At 43.0% G+C, this 21,986-nt stretch overlaps 1 protein-coding gene across 1 annotated transcript in view; it reads right to left on the minus strand.

Annotated features, from left to right (window-relative positions):
- ATRX (ATRX chromatin remodeler) overlaps nt 1-21,986 on the minus strand; it is a 3,779,564-nt gene that overhangs the window by 2,921,274 nt on the left and 836,304 nt on the right. The window contains exon 7 of the mRNA XM_044057254.1: nt 13,895-13,962. Within this exon, the coding sequence (XP_043913189.1) occupies nt 13,895-13,962 (68 nt within the window). The remainder of the gene's footprint in view (nt 1-13,894; nt 13,963-21,986) is intronic.

The following is a 21,986-nucleotide window of genomic DNA, read 5'->3' on the forward strand; positions in this document are numbered from 1 at the left end:
ATATTTTAAGTCTGCTGAGTTAGCTGGCTCAAAAGGAGGTAAAGTTAATTTTTCCAACACAAAGTTGAGATCCCAAGTTGGGGTTTGTGCTCTACAGGGGGGTCTTGTGTTTTTAACCTCTCTGAGGTACTGTTTTAGCAAAGGATTAGAAAAAATAAGTGGGTCCGTGTTGTAATGAGCAGAGATGGCAGAGGCGTGGATCTTGATGGATGTAAAGACGAGGCCTTTGTCCAGCATCTCAGTTAAATATTGTAGTATCTGAGGAATATTTGGGACAAGAGGGTCAACGCTGTGAGCCTGGTTCCAGGAACAGAATCTCTTCCATTTATCCGAATAGTCTTTCCTGGTGCTAGGCCTTCTGGCCTCCAGAATGACATCCATAACAGCTTTGGAGAGAGGCATTGCTTGCTTGACTAAGGAATCTGCCATGCAGCCAGGTTTAAAGTCTTGAGTTGGATGTGAAGTATCCGATTGTTTTGCAGAGTCAGAAGATGTGGGATTTGAGGCAAAATCCAGGGTGGACCTTGTGCTAAGTTCTTTAAGATTGGGTACCAGTGCTGGCATGGCCAGTCTGGGGCAATCAGGATCATCATTAGCTTTTCTTGCCTGGCTTTTATGAGTACCTTTGAAAGGAGAGGTAGTGGTGGGAAAGCATATACATGTATGTTTTTCCAGCCGAATGAGAGGGCATCCACTTTCCATGCTTGTGGGTGTTAAGTCCTTGTGCAGAATTTCTGTAGCTGGCAGTTCACTGGGGATACAAACAGATCTATGTCCGGGCTCCACCATTTTCGTGTTATCATTCTGAATATTTGTGGATGTAATTTCCAATTGTGCGGATCCATGATGTTTCTGCTTAAGTCGTCTGCCAGTGTGTTTTTCTCTCCTGACAGGAATTGTGCTTGCAGATGAACTCGATAGGTTAGAGCTGTTCCACAAGGTCATGGCTCGTCTGCAGAGGGGATAAGAATGATTGCCCCCTTGCTGTTTATGTACCACATAACTATGGTGTTGTCTGTCTTTAATAGGAGTTTTCCTGGATGCAGAAGGTCCTTGAAAGCTATAAAGGCATTTTGTACAGTTAGCATCTCTTTTTGATTGATGTGAAGATGCCTTTATTCTGTGGGCCACTTGCCCTGAATACATTTTCCTGCCATGTGTGCTCCCCAAGCGTAATCAGATGCATCTGTTGTCAATGTTTACCTGGCTGTGAGTTGAGTGAAAGGCTGTCCCTTGTTGAGCTGACAGGCTTGAGCCCACCATCGAAACTCCTGTTGAAGGCAAGGAATAAGTGGTATTACTGTTTCCAAACTGACAGTGTTGAGACCAGACACTCTTTAGGTACCATTGTAGTTTCCTCATATGCAGTCTGGCATATGGAATTAGTAGTATGCAAGATGCCATGTAACCCAAGGCCTGCAGAATTTTTCTTGCAGGGAGTTGGGTCATTGTTGGCATTAATTGGAAACACTGAGTCAGTTGTCTTTGCTTGCCTGGCGTGAGAAGCCATCTGGGCCATTGTATTTAAGCTGGCACCCAGGAATATTATCTCTTGTGAGGGCACTAGTTTTGACTTATTTTTGTTTACTGTGTACCCTAGGCAAATTAGCAATCTTTACAAACGCCAGATGCTTTAGAAGAATGCCTTTGCTCTCTGCTTGAATAAGGCAGTTGTCCAAGAATGGGTAAATTTGAATTCCTTTTTGTCTGCAAAATGCAATTACTGGTGCCAGGCATTTTGTAAAGACCCTGAGCGCAGTAGATAAGCCAAAGGGCAGTGCAGAGAATTGGTAATGCATTGAACCTGCTAAGAATCCGAGGTATCTTCTGCAGTTTTGTCTGACAGGGACATGCAGGTATGCCTCCTTGAGGTCCAAAGTTACGAGTCAAGCTTTCTTGCCCAGCATGGGAAGAAGCTGCTGTAGTGTCAACATTTTGAATTTTGGAACATCCAGATAAGTGATTATTGAAGAAAGATCCAGAATGGGCCTCCAAGCTTTGTCCTTTCTGGGAACCAGAAAGAGTCTTGGGTAAAATCCTTGTCCTTGCTCCTGTGTTGGTACCTTTTGAATAGCTTTCATGTCCATGAGTGCTGTAATTTGTCTTTGAGCCTCTGCCCATTGATTTGGTGGCAGATTTGGCATTCCTTTTAACCGTGGCAGAGTGTGAAAGTGGAACCTGTAACCTTGAGATACAAGGTTGAGAACCCATTTGCCTTTGGTGATCATATGCAAATTGTGACAGAATAGTGCCAGTTTTCCTCCCAAGGGGGCTGTCAAGAGAGAAGTGTTTGGCAGCTGCAGTGGGAAGTCATTGGGGCTGTTTTTTTTATAAGGTTGAGGCCTGTCTTCCCCTTCTTTCTGGGTTGATGCACCCCATTGTCGAGACCTTAAGGACCTTGTGGTTGACCTCTGCCTCTTGGACGTCTGTATCCCCTTTAGGTCTGTCTAACTGGAAAGGACCAATTCTTTGTTGGCCAATTTCTGCTAAATCGAGGAGGCTGAACCTGTAAAAAATCCTTCACCATTTGCATAGATTTTGCCTTATCCTCCATTTTCTTTAATACCTCCTTCTGCCTTAACTCCAAATAAAACATCCTGCTGCAAAGGTGCATTCAATAATTTTGCTTTAACATGATATGGCAAAGTCTGTTCTTTTAACCAAGCATGTCTTCTAATGACAGACCCTGTAACTGCTGCTCTACAGGAGGCCTCTAATGAATCAAAACCACATCGCAAAGTATGTTTTCTCATTTGTTCAGCTGCATGCAATAAATCCTGCATTTCCTTATAATTAGGAGGATCTGAATTTGGAAGCATTTTTTGTTTCAACTGAGACATCAAATATTGCTGATATTTTAGCACGTGAAACTGGCAATTTAAGGCCCTCATTGCTAAAGTTGCAGATGTATATACTTTCTTCCCCATCTGTCTAATGCTCTGGAATCTCTGTCAGAGGGGACTGGATTTTTTTGTTGAAGAGGCCTTTACCCCTTTGGGACCCTGGGAAATAGTTTCAGGGTCAGCAACAGGGCTTTTATAGAGAAATTTGTGAGAGTCAGGGACTCTGTAGTATCTGTCTGGCTTAACTGGAGCAGGAGGTAAAGAATCAGGATTTAAACTAGATTCAGAATACACATCATCCACAATATCTAAACACTGGCGGAATAGCAAGGGGTCTGTGTTGAGGTAATAAAAGGAAATCTCTGAGCCTTTTCTTGGATTCTGAATAATCCTGGCCCTCCCAATGGAAATGCTCCCTCATGGTATGTAAGGTTTCCCCAAAGGAGTAGTCCTCTGGCGGAGAGGCTGAAGGAATTGATTCCTCAGCATCAGAATCCTCATAAGGGGGTAAAGAGTATCCTAGGTCTGAGGATGAATCTGAAGAGATGGATACCTGGTCGGATGAGTCATAGTCTGCATCCTGTCTAGGCCTTTTATCAGGAGGGGGATGGGACCCCCTGATCAGAGTAATTAAGTGTTCGGCCATTTTGAGCATTTGTTTCTAAGGCATGGAGGCCTGTCCTGGTGAATGTTGAAGTTGTTTCTTTGTTTTTAAAGGGGTTTTAGACTTTGCAGAAGATTTAATGGTTAACTGGGTAGGTCTGAAAACAACATCTGAAGCTACGAGTTTGTTCAGCTACTCCAGATCCCTCTGAAGGGTTAGTGTCAGTAGGCTGTAAATCTGGTGCATCCGAAGGCCCAGCCATCTCCACGTGAGTCAAAGGCAGCCTGTGATTCCAAAGAAGCAGTCGTCCGGGGCTGCGAAGGCGCCTCTCTGAAAACCGGAGAACCGGCGACTGGCCTAGAAGAGGCTTAGTCAGTTTTTGGCCTCTGATGCCTGTCCTAGTCTCTGCACTTTTTGTGTATTCCGGTCATCAGTAGTTCCGATAGCATGGTGTAATTGAATTTTCTGCCAAAATAATGTCGGGCAAAATCAAACCGTCATTTAATAGTGTGCTTGTTAAACCGAGCACAAAACAGACAACCTGTGACGTCATGGTCTGGGCCTAGGCATGGAATACAATAAGAATGGAAATCCTTATGAGGTATTTGCTTCCCACAAGAAACAGTTATTAACTTTTACGGACTTCGGTCTGAGGCAAGAAAAAGTTTCCCCAACGGGGTACTTGGCTTTGTAGAAGATTTCGGTTCTGGATTCGGAATGAAAATCTCAGGAGTCGGCCGACCGGCACTTTGCGAACTGCTTTTGCTTCAGGCACCACCTGACAAGAAAGACTGAAGAAAATGGCGTCGGCTGCATCTTATATACCCCTGTCACACTGACGTCAGGGAAAAAGCGACAGCAACCGATGCCGGACCAAGACTTTGGAACTCAGGCCGACTGAGGGACCACCTGACAGCAGGATAACCCAAGTGTAATGACTGCAGCAGTGCAACACGATGAACATAGAATGCAGTGGCTTATCCACTTTGAAATAGGCTTTCCTTCTGATCCTGTAGCATATGTCTCTAGTAATTTCTCAGTTTTTTAGAGCTTTAGTCCTACTCAAGTAGAATCTTAGCCGTCTGTGTACGTCCAAGGAATGCAGAATTTTCTCCCCCTTGTTCTGCGGCTTTGGATGAAAGGTTGGCAGATGAATAGTTTGGTTGAGAGACACACTGGAAATCACCTTAGAAATACATGTTGGATTTGCCCTCAGAGACACCCTGTCTGGGTAAAATATGATAAAAGGCTCCACAGCCATGAGGGCCTGTAGCTCTAAGACTCTTCTTGCTGAAGTAATTGCTGGTAGCAGAGCCATTTTCCATGATAAAAACTTTATATCAGCAGGATCAGCTGGTTCAAATGGAGGCAGGGTGAGCTTTTCCAACACACAATTGAGGTCCCATGCAGGTATTGGTGATCTTCTAGGACACCTTAAATTTTTGGCTCCTCTAAGATACTGCTTTAGTAAAGGATGAGAAAAAATTGGTGGCTCTGTATTGTAATAAGCCAAAAAGGCAGAGGCGTGTATTTTAATTGATGAGAAAGATAGGCCTTCGTCAAGCATCTCAGTCAAGTATTGTAATATCGGAGGAATATTTGGTTCTGCTGTATCAGTTCCTTGTGCTTTATTCCAAGCACAGAATCTCTTCCATTTATCAGCATATGATTTTCTAGTACTAGGCCTTCTGGCTTCCAAAATGACATCAATCACAGCTTTATTGAGAGGTGTTGTTTGTATAACTACATGATCAGCCATGCTGCCAGGTTCAGTGTCTGGAGTTGATTGTGCAGGATCTGACTGTTTTGCTGGGACAGTAGTGGAGGTCTTTGAGGTAAGGTCCAAGCTGGGTATTGAGAAAAGTTCCTTAGGACTGGGTACCAGTATTGGTGGGGCCAGTCCGGGGCAATTAGTATCATCTTTGGTTTCTCTTGTCTGGCTTTTAGGAGGACCTTGGGAAGAAGAGGCAGTGGAGGAAAGGTGTAAACTAATAGGTCTTTCCAACTGAAGGATAGGGCGTCCACTTTCCATGCTTGTCTGTGATAAGTCCTTGTACAGAATCTGTTCAACTGATAATTTTGGGGGGAGGCAAATAGATCTAGGTCTCGACTGCCCCATTTCTTTGTTATCATGCTGAAGACTTGTGCATCTAGTTTCCACTCGTGAGGATCCATAAGATTTCTGCTTAAATCATCTGCCAGTGTATTTTGCTTTCCTGGCAGGAATTGAGCTTGAAGATGTATTTGGTAAGTCAAAGCTGTGTCACACAGTGCCATGGCTAATCTGCAAAGGGGATATGAGAGCGTGCCCCCCTGCTTGTTCATATACCACGACCGTGGTGTCGTCCGTCTTTATCAGTAGGTGTCGTGGATGAAGTAAGTCCTTGAAGGCTGTCAGGGCATTTTGAACAGCTAGCATCTTTTTCTGGTTGATATGTAGATTTGTTTTGGGGTCCATATGCCCTGAAAGCATCTTCCCGCCATGTGGGCCCCCCAGGCATAATCTGATGCATCTGTTGTTAAGGTTTGGCTGCCAGGGGGTAGAGTGAAGGCCCGTCCCATGTTTTGGTGACATGACTTTGCCCACCATAGAAACTCCAGATGTAGGCAGGGAATGAAAGGAATTATTGTTTCCAGACTGTGACAATGCAGACTCCATAAACGTTTTAGGTACCATTGATGTTTCCCCATATGCAGTCTTGCATATGGAATCAGTAGGATGCAGGATGCCATGAAGCCCACAGCCTACAGAATTTGTCTTGCAGATAACTGGGTTTTTGTTGCCATCAGTTTGAAGTAAGCAGTCAGTTGCCTTTGCTTGTCTGGCATAAGGTAAGCCATCTGGACAGTTGTATTCAAGCTTGCACCCAGGAATGTTATCTTTAGTGAGGGTACCAGTTGTGATTTCTTTTCGTTTATTGTGTACCCTAGGCATGTTAGAAGCCTTTTTCACAAACGCTAGGTGTTGAAGAATGTCCTTGTTCTCTGCTTGAATGAGACAGTCATCCAAGTAAGGATATATATGAATACTTCTTTGTCTGCAAAATGTAATTACTGGTGCCAGGCACTTTGTAAAGACCCTGGGCGCAGCAGATAAGACAAAGGGCAGTGCAGAGAATTGGTAATGCATTAAGCCAGCCTTGAATCTGAGATATCTTCTGCACGACTGCCTTATTGGGACATGCAGGTATGCCTCTTTTAGGTCTAATGTCACCAGCCAAGCATTCTTGCCCAGCATGGGCAGAAGCTGCTGCAAAGTGAGCATTTTGAATTTTGGAGTGTCCAGGTATGTGTTCAAAATTGAAAAATCCAGTACTGGCCGCCAGGCCTTGTCCTTTCTGGGCACCAAGAACAGTCTTGAGTAAAAACCTTGTCCTTTTTCCTGTTCTGGTACATATCCATGAGGGATGTAACCTGTTTCTGTGCCTCTGCCCATTGATTTTTTTGGCAGATCTGACCGTTTGCCATTGGCAGAGTATGGAAGTGGAATCTGTATCACTGTGATACTATGTTTAGCAACCACTTGTCCGGGGTTATTAACTGCCAATTTTGAGCAAAAAGTGCTCATTTTTCCCCTAAGGGTGCAGCCAAAAGATAAGTGCTTGGTGAAGGCAGGGGGAAGTCATTGGGACTGTTTTCTATAGGTTTGCGCTTTATCTCCCCCAGATTTGGAGGTAAAAGCGCCCCATTGCTTTGACCTGTATGAATCTAGTGCCTGGTATCTGGAACCCTTAGGGCATCTGGATTTGCCCCTTTGAGCTCTGTCGCCACAGGAAAGGACCATTTTTTTGTAGGCCAGTGTCTACTGAATCTTTGTGGCTACACTTGTAAGAAGTCTTTTACAGTTCGCATAGACTTAGCTTTGTCTTCCATTTTCTTTAAAACCTAGTCTGCCTTAATACCAAACAGAGTGTCATGCTGTAAAGGTGCATCTAGTAATTTAGCTTTAACATGATCAGGCAAATTTTGTTCTTTTAGCCAGGCATGCCTCCTAATCACAGATTCAATAACTGCAGCCCTGCAGGAGGTCTCTAAAGAACCAAAACCACATTGCAAAGTATGATTTCCAACCTGTTCAGCTGCATGCAATAATTCCTGCAATTCTTTATTTTCTGCACATTCAGAAATCATCATCATTTTCTGTTTCAGCAATCCCATAACATGTTGTTGATACTTGAGCATATGAAACTGGCAGTTTAAGGCCCTAATTGCTAAGATTGCAGATGACTAAACCTTTTTTCCCCATCTATCCAGTGCCCTTGAATCTCTGTCAGAGGGGGTGGGATTTTTTGCTGTTGAGGCCTTAACTCCCTTTGGACCCTGTGAAATAGTTTAAGGATCAGCAGCAGGGTTTCTAAATAAAAATTTGTGCGAGTCAGGGACCCTGTAATATCTGTCAAGCTTGCTGGAAGCCGAAGGTAAGGAGTCAGGGGTCAAGCTTGACTCCGAAAACACATCATCCACCGTCTAAAACAGGGGGTATGGCTAAAGGCCTGTGCTGAGGGAGAAGGAAATCCCTGAGCCTCTTTTTGGACTCTGAGAAATCCTGACTTTCCCAGTGAAAATGATTCCTCAAAGTATGCAGGATTTCTCCAAATGAATAATCCTCAGGAGGTGATGCAGATGGTATAGACTCCACTGCATCAGAATCCTCATTGAGAGGTATAGATAATTCCTGATCAGAAGAGGAATCAGAAGAAATAGAAATATGATCTGAAGATTTACAGCGTCTTGCCTAGGCCTCTTATCTGGAGGGGGATGGGAACCCCTGATCAAGGTAATAAGGTCTTCAGCCATTTTGATCTGTTTTTTAGGCATAGAGGCTTGTGCACGTGGCTCATGCATCATTTTTTTAGTTATAGAAGTTGCTTTTGTCTTTGGTTTTGCAGCTGTCGTCGGTTTGATATAAAAATGTTGAGGCCTGAATACACCCTCAGAAGCCGGTTCCTGCTCAGCGGCTCTGGGACCCATCCGAGAGAGATACTTCCGTGGGTCCAATACTTTGAGTATCTCGCGGCATGCCTGACTCCACATGGGTGTCGGTAGGGGCCTACGACTCGGAAGTAGCAGGTATCAGGGGTTGCGAAGGCGCATCACTGAGTACCGGCAACTGGCTTAGGAGATGCCTCGTCGTCGGTTTTGGACCTCAGCTGTCTCTCTCTGTCCTTTTCTTTGCATTTTTTTTATGTACTCTGGTAATCGGATTGCTTTCAGACGACATTTCTGGGAAGTTAAATCTGCTTCCAAAATATTTTGAGGCAAAACTATACAGACGCTTAATAGTGCGCTGGTTAAATCTAGCACAAAACTGACAGCCAAGCACGTTGTGATCATGGCTTAGGCAAGAAATACAGTATAAATGGAAATCCTTATGAGGTATTCGCTTCCCACAAGTAATACAATTATTAACTTTTTCTGACATCAGTATGGAGCAAGAAAAAAAAGTTTCCCCAACGGGGTACTTCGCTTTAGTGAAGACTTCGGTTCAGAAACTCAAACTCGAATATTTCAGGAGTCGGCCAACCGGCACTTGCGAAATGCTTCTGCTTCGGGCACCGCGTGGCAAGAAAGACTCAAGAAAATGGCGTTGGCTGCTTGTTTTATACCCCTGATGACCTGGAAGAGGAGACAGCAACCGACGCAGGACCCAAGACTTTGGAATAGGCCGACTGAGGGCAACCTGCCAGCAGATTACCCAAATGTAATGACTGCAACAGTGAAACACGAAGAACATCCAGTATCTGTCTGCTTGGGATGACATGGTCGACAGACCACGATGCTTTGTAAAAGATGGCCTCTGGAATTCCGGATACTGGCTAAGGCTCTTGCCGCCCCTACAGTGCCTTTTTTAGGCAAGGTTCAAATGACAAATTCACCACTGTAACAGGAACAGGCAAGCAAAAACTGAGGGTAATGCTACTCAATGCTAGATGTCTAAATCTCAAAATGCACCCACTCGAGGCACTCCTTAAAATGGAGAACATCGATATCTGTGCAGTGACTTGAGACCTGGTTCAAGGCTCCAGAGAGCACCCCTGCACTACCAGGCTATAACTCATACCACACTTTTCGGCCATGTAACCTGGACCGAAACACCAAAGGCGGAGGCGTGTCCATATTCATTAAGGATATCCACACCTCCAGGCTAGTTGCTCGGCATAATGCATCCGAGGTTATCAAAGTGCAACTAACTCTGGGCAAAACTGCAATCCAAATTGTAGCTTGCTACATATCCCCCCCACCATGCCCCAGGATCCCCACTCCTCTTTTCTCTATGTACTGGAAAATATTAGGGTTCAACCAAACACCCTAATAGCGGGTGACTTCAACTACCCAACCATTAACTGGGAAAACTACTAGTGTACCAACTCCTTAGCTCAACGCTTTCTGGAATTCATAAACTCCAATGCCCTGGATCAACTTATCCACACTCCCAGCAGGGGCAACTATATCCTAGACCTAGTCATTACCAACATGTGTGACCGGTGTTCCACACCTGAATTCAACTCCTCGTTGGTCCGATCAGACCATAAGCTAATCACCCTTGATATCCACATCCCGCCCCCACCCCCCATTAAGGAAACCACTGTAAAATATTTTTCCAAAGCCAACTTCACGCTTCTTAAGACAGAAATGGTGAACTTCATGACACCCATGCAGATGGACAATACAGTTACAACTGCTGAATCCTGCACAAATGCACTCTATAAGCACATACACGGGTGTATGGATCGCGCTATCCCAAACAGAACCAAGATGTTATCTTCCAAACAAAGGAAGCCAATCTGGTGGTCCCCTGCTATAAACAAACTGTACAACAGAAGGAAGACACTGTTGCAAAAGAGAGTAAAATCCCAAGAGTGGAGGAGTTCCCTGCTCAGCCTCAGTAAGAAGCTGAGATCCCTTATAAGATCCTCCAAAGCTAGCTTTGTTTGAGTCTTTTGGCTTTTCCCAGTTAGGGGTCACCACAGAGGAACTCCGGTCCGCTAATGATTGGTAGTGGATTTTTACGTACAGGGTTACCAGCCCTGACGCACAACCTTCAATGAAGGCACGCCCCATTCACGTATGCCTCCACACAGAAGACACTCTAGCTGAGAATCGAACGGGACAACTTCTTGCTATGAGGCGACAACGCTACCGCAGCACCACCACCGCAGTACTAGCTATGAAAACAAAATTGCCACTAATTCTAAGGACAACCACAAAGCATTCGATACAGCACTATACAAACATCAGAATATGTGCCAGTCCCTCATTATATATAGGATCCACATGCCACCTACCAATATTTATGTTTTACCACCACTGCTGACATTCAACGTGAATGAAAAAACTGGACTAAAACAGCTTCGCTTGCACATACACCCTGATTTACTACTGCAGTGACCCTCCCCAAAGTAAGTGAGCAGTTGCAATGCTCAAATCAGGGTAGATGGCTAATATCTTGTAAAACATACTGAAATCCAAAAGAATTCATCTCCTTCATTAGGGTGCAAAAGCTGCACATTTGCAATCATTTTTTATAATTTAAATGACTTGCCTAAATTGCCAAAGAAAACATTCTGAAATCTGAGAAAATTCAATTACTATAAAACATACTGACTACTGGGCATCAAAAGCTTAATGATAGTGAGAATGAGCACACAGCACCTGCAGAATTCCAAGTAAACAACTTTTTTATAAAGGAAGTCAAATTTATTGTGTGGAAGGAGCAAATAACCAGAGGTCCAAATGATTCTGTATCAATTAATGACTAAATAGCTGGTACAAAAGGGTAGTGAGCACACAGATCATGCCTTTTAAACTTGGTTGACTTTTTCGAGATGGTCACCAAGGCCATTGATGAGGGAAAGGCAGTCCATACAGCCTACCTTGACCTGGCAAAGGCCTTCGACACAATACCCCACTCAGGTATCATCAAAAAACTCATCAGCTTGAATGTAAACCCATACATCACAAGATGGGTTGCAAACTGGCTAAGTGACAGAACCCACAGGGTCAGAGTTGCTGGAGCCATGTCAGACTCAAAGCCTGTCACAAGTGGTGTCCCACAGGGCTCAGTCCTGGGTCCACTCTTGTTCGGCATCTACTTTTCTGAAGTACAAGCAAACACAGGAGGGTTATGGCTGACAAAGTTTACAGATGACTGCAAACTGGGCCATAGTCGAAAACACATCTGACACAGATATCCTTCAGAAGGGCCTCACAGAAACGGATAACTGGTGCCAGAGCCATGGCCTAAAGTTAAATGCCAAGAAATGCATAGTCATACCCTTCGGGAAAAACAAGGTTACCCCTAGCTACCATATAGGTGGCAATCCACTGAGCACAGAAGAAGTCATCAGGGATCTGGGGACCCAGGTTGACAGTAGCCTTCGCTTTGACACTCATGTTGCTAAAGTAGTTAGGAAAACCTTCTACATTGCCCACCTGATCATGAAGGGATTCACATCTAGATCAAGGGAGGTCATCGCCCTGTACTCATCACTCATTAGACCTATGATTGAGTACAATGCCCCATTCGGAATGCATCTGACCAGACACCTGCAGCAGCTGGAAAGGCCCCAAAAGTTCCTCACCAAAAGGATAAAGGGTCTCAAAAATATGTCTTATGCTGCCCGACTGAAAGAACTCCAGCTCTATTCAGTCTCATACCGCTTGCTCAGAGGTGACCTGTGCCTGACATATAAGGCCATGTCAAACCCTGATTTGATGAATATGCTTCACCTCAAAAAATCTAGATCCCTCAGAACCACAAGGGCGGGAGACTTAAACCTTGACACGGTTATTAATAGAACATGCTGGAGGGACAGATTCATCACCCAGAGACTCCCTATGCTGTGGAACAAAATCCCGGTACATGTGAGGCAGAGCACCTCGCTGGCCTTGTTCAAGAGGAATCTTGACCAATGGATGGGGGATCGCAGATATACCCCAGGGATTACTTCAGTGTCACTGCTTGACAGAGGCACAGAAAAATAATAGGCATAGTTTTATTCTAACTAAAGGGGTGGCGAGAGCCAAATAACTATGGGCTAGGCTTATAAATGCCCTTGGGCAGATAGCCTAGTATGAACCTATGAACCTATGAGTTTATCCACTGTGGGGACACAAACGCTCCACAGTGCTTAACTGCTGATAACTTAATTGGAGACTGAAGTTAGCAGCAAATAGCAGGTGGTGTGTGCCTGGCTCTGCAAACAGTAAGCAAAGACTTTAGATCATGGGCATCAGAGCATGTTTTTTTGCAAGGAACTTGATGCAAGCCCTACCATGGCATAACAGTGTATGACATACAGATGAGAGCTAGGAACCTACCTACAAAACACACTGAACATGCCATTGATAATGATATCTTACATCACCTATTCCAGCCTTATGACCAACCCATAAATGTGGGTTAGCAAAGAGGTATTCCTCATTTGGAAGAGAGGGCTCAATCAATCACAAAGTGATCTGGGAAGCTACAACTGGGCTAAAGAGGATGGACAAAAAGGGTGACAGGGAAGAGGCTTGCTGATCCAAGAAGCCCAAGAGTAAAGCATTGAATAATTGTATGTTCCACCTAAGACAATCATTCTGTGAAAAGAAAGTTACATTATTTCCAAATAAGACAAGGTTTGTATAAGCATTTTCAATACGAGTATGCGGCTACCACCTCCCACTAAAAAAAGCATGTATGCATCTATCTCAGAGACAAAATGTCATACATCACTAGGCAACATACACAACTTTAAGTAGGATTATTTCAGTAGGAAGGAACAACTAGTTCCACATTAAAGGACAATTAAGGTGAGAAAGCAAGAGTAGTTATCTCTGCAGTACTAGTAGTGTTAGTGTATCTGCATCTCAGTAAAGTAGACAGCATCACTTATCAAGACATTCTGTATCAAAAATAGCACAAGTATAGCTAACATACTGACATGACAGCATAAAGACTTATTTCCAAAATATAATACCACCAGAAATTATTTTCTTCTCTCAGTGTAAATGGAAGTAATGTCAGGTCACTTGTCAATAACACGCTTTCTCAATGGTTTGGTCCTACGCTTGTTTCAGCCACAAACACCAAATCAGTTGGTTTTGCAAAGCTTTTAATTGCCATGTCTGCAAATGCTAGTCTACAACCCACAAGTCAAGTCAGCTAGAAGTGTCATTTCTACTGTAGTTAATGGCAGTTCTGCCCACTGTTTTAAATAACTCAAAGAAAGCTTGCCACCCCTGTTCATGCAATTTATCAAATACTATGAAATTCTACAGGTAGTAGATTTTAAGACAAAAAACATTACTAAAGATGGAAAACCAGGTTCAGTAACATGTATGCGTTCTCTATATATGTTGTACTCTAACTGTATTAGATGGAAAGTATTCTTCGACAAGAAACAAGTAGCAATTTTAAGTTAAGCACCTTTTACAAGCTAGAAGTTGCAGACTTGAGACTTACCTGCACTGTTCATCCATCCCATCATTATCTTTATTAATATCATCACTCATGTAGTATTTATAGCAAGTCTGTGGGAAGTAAAACAAAAACATTCAAAATTCAAGACAACTCCAAGTCACAACCATGAGCATAACCAGTTGTGTAACAGTTGTCTCATTCCTTTAAACTAAAAGCATAATCTCCGGTGCAGATTTTTTTTTTTCAAATCTAAAGACATTAAGTTGCAAACCCTTCTGCAATATTAACATACCAAAGGCGGCATATTAACATACAAAATATCAACTCTGCCCTAAAAGGACGGACTTAATTCTTGAGTGATGAACATTTTCATCACTCTAAACACAAATTAAAAGTTGGCCTTTTATATATGTAAAAAAAAAGTCTTTAGAGACATAACAGTGAATATACTTGTTTCATCACAAACAAGAAAACTGGGCAGTAACGGAGAAAACAGGACTTTGCATTAGTGTGAATTAAGAATGCTAGTGCCCAAGGTCCAGTGTTCTATCAGTTATCACCACATGATGGAGTAGGACAAACCATACTATTAAACAATATGTTCAGATTCTAGCAAATCTACTGAAATAATTCAAATTCTACCCCAACATGCACTAAAATAAGGACGCTTGTCCTGTCCAAATCACTTGCTCAGCAGGTTTAACCTGCTTATTGACTGATGCTGAAGGTAAGGTGCACAAAAGAATGTGTTGGGTTAAATATATGCCAAAAAAATACAGGTTTGTAAATTCTCACTTGACAACCTGATCTATTTGTCCTGGCAGTCTGCTATAACAATGATCTAATCTGAGAAATAAAATTACAATAATGGTACATATATTTGCAGCCTGATGAAGTATGTTACGATGCTAAGAACAAATAATGGTTAATATTTAAATTTTCTCTTACACACAAGTGCTTTGATCGATTCCAGTATAAGGACAGGGCACAACATTTTTGCCTACGCCTCACAAAAGGGTTGATAGTGAGGCAGTGTGTGCATTCAGACAGCAGTTGCAGGACAGCACAGTTGTGTAAAAACTTAACAATAACAGTAGATGCCTTTCTCTTCATTGCTGCGGTATTTTATTACATAATGGATCTCCTGCCAATGATAGCTCAATGTACAGCCAGTATACCAAAGACTTTAGGTCTTATAAGTGCCATACATCCCACACATGCTCCCTGTGCAAGACATAGGGCATAAAGGTGAAGTACGGATGCAAACCCTCGGAATGAAAAGCCACTAAGACAAAACGGAACAAGTACATCCAGAAAGAAAAAAGGCAGGAGGACAGGGTAAGGACCTTTTAGCAGGGAGGGCAACAAAAACACAGGGCAAGAGCTAAAACCAAAGGGGGGAAGCAATACTGCCAACAATGAAGAAAAGGATAGACTGTTATGGTAAAATTTTACAAAACTGTACTTTGTCCTTCTATATCATTATTGAAGTATTCCTTGCATATAGGTGAGTACAAGAGCCAAGAGGAAGCCTGGGAGGAGGAAGGCACAAAAGAGCCATCTACAAATCCAGGCAGGATAGCCCTTGCAAAGCCTGCCTTGGCCCAGAAAATAACATCTAACTTCTAATATTTTGTAAAAGTTTGAACAGAGCACCAAGTAGCGGCTTCAAGAATGGAGTTTGTATCCAAAGCCTTTAAAAAGGCACCATGAGGCAACTGCCTAGTACAATGTGCCTTTACAGGCAAGGAAAGGCATTTGCCATGAAAAGAACAAAAATAAATGGTCTTGAAAACCAGGAGATGATTTGCTTAGAAACATCCAAACCCAAAATCCTGGGATGAAAAGTAATAAAAAGCTGCACAGATTTACAAATAACTTTAGTTTTATCCAAATATACCAGAGTTATCTATGAAAATCCAAAGTGTGAAGAAGCTTCCAACTGTCAGACTATGGAGAAGGAAAAAGGGAAGGAAGATGAATAGGCTGGATTAAGGGACAACTCTGACCACCCTGAGAATTAAAGGATTATGAAGAGAGACACGATCTCCTTGAAAAACTGAAAAAGGCAGAATAGTAGTGAGACCCTGAAGTCCAGACACTCTTGGCAGAAGTAAGAGCCAAAAGAACAGTCTTCCAAGTATTAGGTTGCAAGGAAGCTGAAGAAGCAGATACAAAAGGAACATGGGTCAATTTTTTCCAAGTCCAAAACTGACATCCCAAGAAGGCAGAACAGGCTTCCTGGGAGGCCTGATATGAAGAACGCCTTTAAGAAATTGCTTGCCACAGGAAGACTCAAGGGCGAACAAGCAGGAACTGCTGATAGGTGAGCTATAACTGAAGAATACTGCCAACCCAGCATGGAGCAGATCACACAAATAAAAGTACAGGAGCCTCCACAGATCGGTGCCTCTCTTGCCATCAGGATACCATGACAGCAAACCTTTTCCATTTGGACATATGATTTTCTAGTAGTGGGTTTCATGGCCTCCCTCAGATTCCTAAGCATGTCCTCAGAAAAGAGTGCCCAAGAGGGATGAAAACCCTATCACCCCACATTATCATTTGAAGGGTAGACAGGTGAGGATGGATAAGAGATCCCACATGTCTTGTGTGAGAAGATCCACCTGGTGAGGTAACGTGTGTTGACTGTTCCTGGCCAAGTGAGAAAAGGGGGAACCAATGCTGTGTGGGCCAAAAGGGAGTCACAAGCAAGATTTTGGGAGAGTCCTGCCTGATCTTGTGCAGAACCTGTGGTAACAGAGGAACGGTTGGGGAGGGGGTCATACAGAAAAATTCCCTTCCAAGTTAAAGGGCATCTACTTTCCAAATCAGAGGACTTGGGACTAACAGAAAAACAGAAGTTGTCTGTTCAGAGGGGAGGCAAAAAGATCTGCCTGAGGAATGCCCTACCAATGGACAATGCCCAGGAACATCTCTGTGAAGCATCCATTTGTGAGCTTGTGTTATGGACTTGCTCAGACAGTCTGCCCAAGACTGATCTGAGGGAATGTAAACCTCCTGAAGACTCGCTTGATACTGGATAGCTACATTTCAAACCTGAACTAGTCTGCAAAGCAGACTTGTGTCTCCTTGCTTTTTGACATATCGCATTACTGTGGGAATTTGACAGGCCCGGGATGAAACAGAGTGAAAAGCTTGCAGTCAGAAGTAGAGCTATCATCTCTTATGTTGATATAATCTGACCTCGGATAAGGCCAGAAACCCTGGCCATTTAGGAGGCCAAAAGAAGCACCCAACTCCACGTCTGAAGTATTTGTGAACAGCTCCTGAAATGGAGCCTGAAAGTTAAGCCCTCAGTTGAGACAGACTTGATGAATCCACCACTGAAGCTCAAGCGAGACAGGGAATAGGGAACTCCAGGGGAGGCAGTGAGGTACCATTGAAATTTCCTCATATCCAGCCTGGCAAGAGCAGCATGGGAATGGAGACCACCATAAATTCCAGAATCCTGTGAAATTCCCTGGCCGTGACACAGGGACAGAGGATGAGTCTGGAAAAAAGTTATGAGGGACAGAACCTTGGGGACAGGGAGAGATGCCAGCATAGGAACAGTCTGAAGCCTGCATCTGAGGAAAATATGATCATGGGAAGGCATCAGGACTGATTTCTGGAGGTTTACGGTGAACCGCATACTGTGTTAGAAACAAAAGGTAAACTGGAGATCCTGTTACAGACTGCCGGAAGGAGGAGCTTGAATGAGTAGGTCATCTAGGTGGGTAAAAGTCTATTGCTTAAGGCCTGCAAAAACCATGGCAGTAGTGAGGCATTTGGTGAACACCCTTGGAGCAGTAGAAAGGTCAAAAGGCAAACCACAGAACTGAAAATGCAAGGAAGAAACAAATGTAAAAACTTCCAGAATACAGGGTGCATGGGGATGAAAAGGTATGCATCCTTGAGACCTACAGAAATATGAAAGGCCAGGGGAAGAAGAGGAGGAAGCAAATCCTGAATGGAGCACATCCATAAAGAAGGAACCTTGATGAAAGCGTTGAGCAGAGAAAGATCCAAAATTGGTCTCAACACACACTCCTTCAGAGGAACCAAAAACATTCTGGGGTAAAACCCTTTCGCCACCTGGCTAGGTGGAATGAACTGAATGGTGCCCTGACCCTAAAGGGCTTGCAGAACTTCTGGAAAATGAGGAAGCTGTTCTCAAGGAGACTGAAGAATGTCTGTAGAAGGGGGATTCCAAACAATAAAATATTTCTGACAGATAACAGACAGTACCCAAAATAGTCTGAGGTGATCTAATGCCAATTTGGAAGAGATAAGGAAAGGCAGAGAGACAAGGGGACCTGGGAGAGGGAAAGGGATGGTCAAATATAAATAGGTTTGTCCTGAAAAGGTGGTTTCTAGGAAGGAGAAGTCTGAGTAGACTTAGCAGGACGAACACACCTACAACCTTCCTTACCTTTAGGATGAGGGCTTATCTGTCTACAAAGGCAAACTCAGAAGGATAATTCTTCCGGAAGTTACAGACGGGGGAGACAAACATATGTTCAAGTTCCTGCAAGGCCTTACCCTTATCCTGGAGGGGCTAAGTCAACCGCAGCAGTTACAGAAATTATTCTGTTATCCAGTGGAGCATCCAAAAGCTTGGCATTAATATCATCAGGCAAAGCCTGAAAATGTAGCCAAGAGTGACACCTCATCAGTGAGCCAATTCAGCAGCACTGAAGAAACATCACCTTCAGCACAGCTACACTTTATCAAGTGAAGGGCAACCTGAGAAGTGGACCCCAGCAGGGAAAGAGCAGAACCCTTCCTAAGAGAATCAGGAATGCCACCTTAGCTACCTGTTAAAGGAGAGCCAAAACATACCTGGTCATACATGGCTGACAATTAATGGCCTAAAAACAAGGTGACAGCAGTATAAACTTTCTTGCCCATGGCTCAACTATCCTTATCAGAAGGAAAGAAGGAGCTTCACAGATGGCAATGTAGAGGGTTTGTTACTGGAAACAGACTACTGAAGGATCAGAAGGGCACTTGTACAAAAACCTGTAGTCCTCCAGCACCTTATAGAACCCTCTATCAGGATTCTTTGGTGCGGGGGGGGGAGTCAGGAAGCAGTAGAAAAGGTATCCAAAAAGGGTAGCCAAAACAGAAGGGAGAGCTAATGGTTTGGGAGACTCCATTTGCAGGAGACCATAGTCTTTTTTGAATGTTAGAGACCTGGGAACAGTCCCATTTAAAATATCATTTGGGCAATAGTACCCCCAAAAAGGCAATTCTTCCAAGGGGGAGTCTGTATTCAAATAACTCTTCCTCAGAACCACAGACCATAGGGGAAGGAATTTGGGAAAATAAGACGTGGATTCTGCTCCAGAATCCAATTCCCTAGGCCTTTTAAAAGTGGGAGACCAGAGGTCAGGGACAGAAACCCCTTGAGGAGGCATCAATGCCATTAAAGCATTAAACAGACCCAGAGTAAATTCCTGCCATTCACACCAGGCATCTTTAACATGGAAAAATAGGTTTAGTTTTCTGCTTTTTCTATGGGGTGCCTGCCCTAAAAACCCTCTGAGGTTCAGACCCTTAATGAGATTCAATGATGGTGGTAGGAATTTCCTCCCTTACTAAAACCTAAGGAATCCTCCTCCGTCCTTTGGATATTATCAACCAAGGTCCGCCCTTCGTCAGGTGCAGACGTTGGTAAAGTCTCCAATTATGTTCAACAATTCACATGCATGCCGACCTCTGAAGAGGTTATAGCAGAGGAAGCCAAAGCAAGCAGACCATCTCTTTAGGGCTTCACTTTCTTCTAGAAAGACTACAGGGGGTTGGACAGCAACTGGATTGAGACAAATCTATTAGGACTTCCTCCTGGCAGACAGCTGGCCCTCAGGATGGGATGATTCTGCCATAACACTTTGAGCCAACAGCTGAAGCCACTGGTCCTCAAGATACATGGAGGAGAAGAGACTACTATTGTAGGGTCTTAAGTACAAACACTTGGCAGACAGAGCACTGCGTATGGTCATGAGAAGCACTAAGGTAAGAGAGACACTCATGACTGTTTTTATGGTGATCTGTCTCCCACATTAATTCTTTCTCCATCCTGGATGACGTGAACACAAATTCCATGATGTGAACACAAATACCATACAAAATAGAATAGGAGAGAAGAAATCCCAAAAGGTCACTTATCTGAAAGCGACTTAGTAACCAGCACAGCAATAAGACATTCAGACTGATGTTCGATAATGGTACTCTGACTGGCAGCAAAGAAGTTGAGGGTTTGTCTTCATATGTCACCTTTATGACCTATGCCTTGCACAGCGAGCATACATGTGACATATGGCACCTATACAACCTAAAAGCTTTTGTATACTGGCCGGATTTTAGGCTATCCTCAGCAGGAGATCCCCTATGTAAAGAATACTGCAAGAGTGACAATGGAAGGAAATCTAATAGATAAAGCAGAACATGAGTTGGTGTTGATAATGGGTGACCTGAACGCAAATATTGTGACAGACATGGCAGGATACGAGGACTGCCTGAGTACACGCCGAGGACTGCCTGAGTACACACTGGCAGGGCAACAGAAGTAAAGGAGAGGCCACACCAGGCTTCTGTCTGGCAAATGGCTCGACAGTGGCCAACACATGGTTCAGAAAGACAGTCAAGATCATATACAAGAGTGGCCAATATGCAACTCAGACAGACTTCCTCCTAGTAAAGAAAGGGCACTGGGGTCGAATAAGTGACAGCAAAGTCAACTACATTGAAACAGTCGGCCTCATGGTTGCCAAAATCAGTTGCAAGTTGCGGTCAGAGCCTAAGCTAAAAACCCGGAAGTTGAACAGAGAGAAACCACAAAATTTCAAGGAATAACTCAGGGCTCTAGCACCTCAGGAAGAAGAGCAAACAGGTAGAGTTGAGGAAAGGTAGAGCATCAAAACAAGAAGATTGAGCACATGTATAATGATAATCCCCTATCAAGCAAGTATCTTCAGCATCCCAAAAATTCATAAAAATGTTATAAATCCACCATTTAAACCTACAGTGGATGCTAGATCGAAAATTTTTTGTGGCTAAATTGGTAGATTTGAAGAATGGGTTAAATGGAATATTGTATATTTGTAAAAACTCCTGGCATTTTATGCAAGTTTAACAACACATTTTATCTGGGAGGAATCTGTCACAATTGATGTTAATAATTTACTTAGTTATCTCCCATGAAAACTGTTTAGAGGAACAGTGGTTTAAGACTGCTCACTTGGACAATAATCATATAAATGCTATGATTGTACTTATGGAAATATTAAAAAAATATATATATTTATTACAAGGGTCAGTATTTTAGACAAACGAGTAGGGATGGAAGCAGCTTGTGCCCTTACATTTGCAAATTATGTGACGTTACACTGGGAAGTACAATTTGTTTTTAACAGTACATTTAAAGATTCCTGGGCCTTCTATACCAGATTCCTGGATGACATTTTTGTTTTATGAATGGATACCCAGGATAAACTGGATGAATTTTTGCTACATTTAAATACAGTTGAATTCCTAAAATGCTCACATTCTATTAATGATCGGGCTATTTGGATGTCTTGATTAGGAAAGACACGTAAAGGGAGGTAGGTATTACTTCTATTTATAGAAAACAAACGTTCTCCAAATCCTAATTTACATTATTACTAGTTGGCATCCAAAACACCAAAAAAAGCAGTGGTCAAATTAGTATGAGCGGCTAGGATGGTGTCCGAGTTGGATGAGTTTTAGAAAGAATGTGACAACATAAGAGATGTTTTATAGAAAAGGCTACCCAAATTTTATTACATAAACAATGGATAGTATGGATGCTGTGAAAATATTAAAATGGAAAATATTTTTACTTAAGGATGAAATAAAAAGAGAATAGGCACGAATCTTGTTATTGTACATAGGACTGATATGGCAATTAAAAAATATTTGGAAAAAGAAAAATCTTTATTGGTCAACAAGAGCAATAAAGGAACAAAATGTGGAAGCTGCTCTCAATGCCCATATATATATTGTCGGGAGAGCATTTTAGAATTGGGAATGGTGAATATAAAATACAAGAGCATAACGCAAGATACTAAACAAGTGGTATATATGGCAAAATGAAAATCCTGTCCAG

Source organism: Protopterus annectens, chromosome 15.part0 (genome assembly GCF_019279795.1).
Source record: "Protopterus annectens isolate FY-2018-M chromosome 15.part0, PAN1.0, whole genome shotgun sequence".
Taxonomy (NCBI): domain Eukaryota; kingdom Metazoa; phylum Chordata; order Ceratodontiformes; family Protopteridae; genus Protopterus; species Protopterus annectens.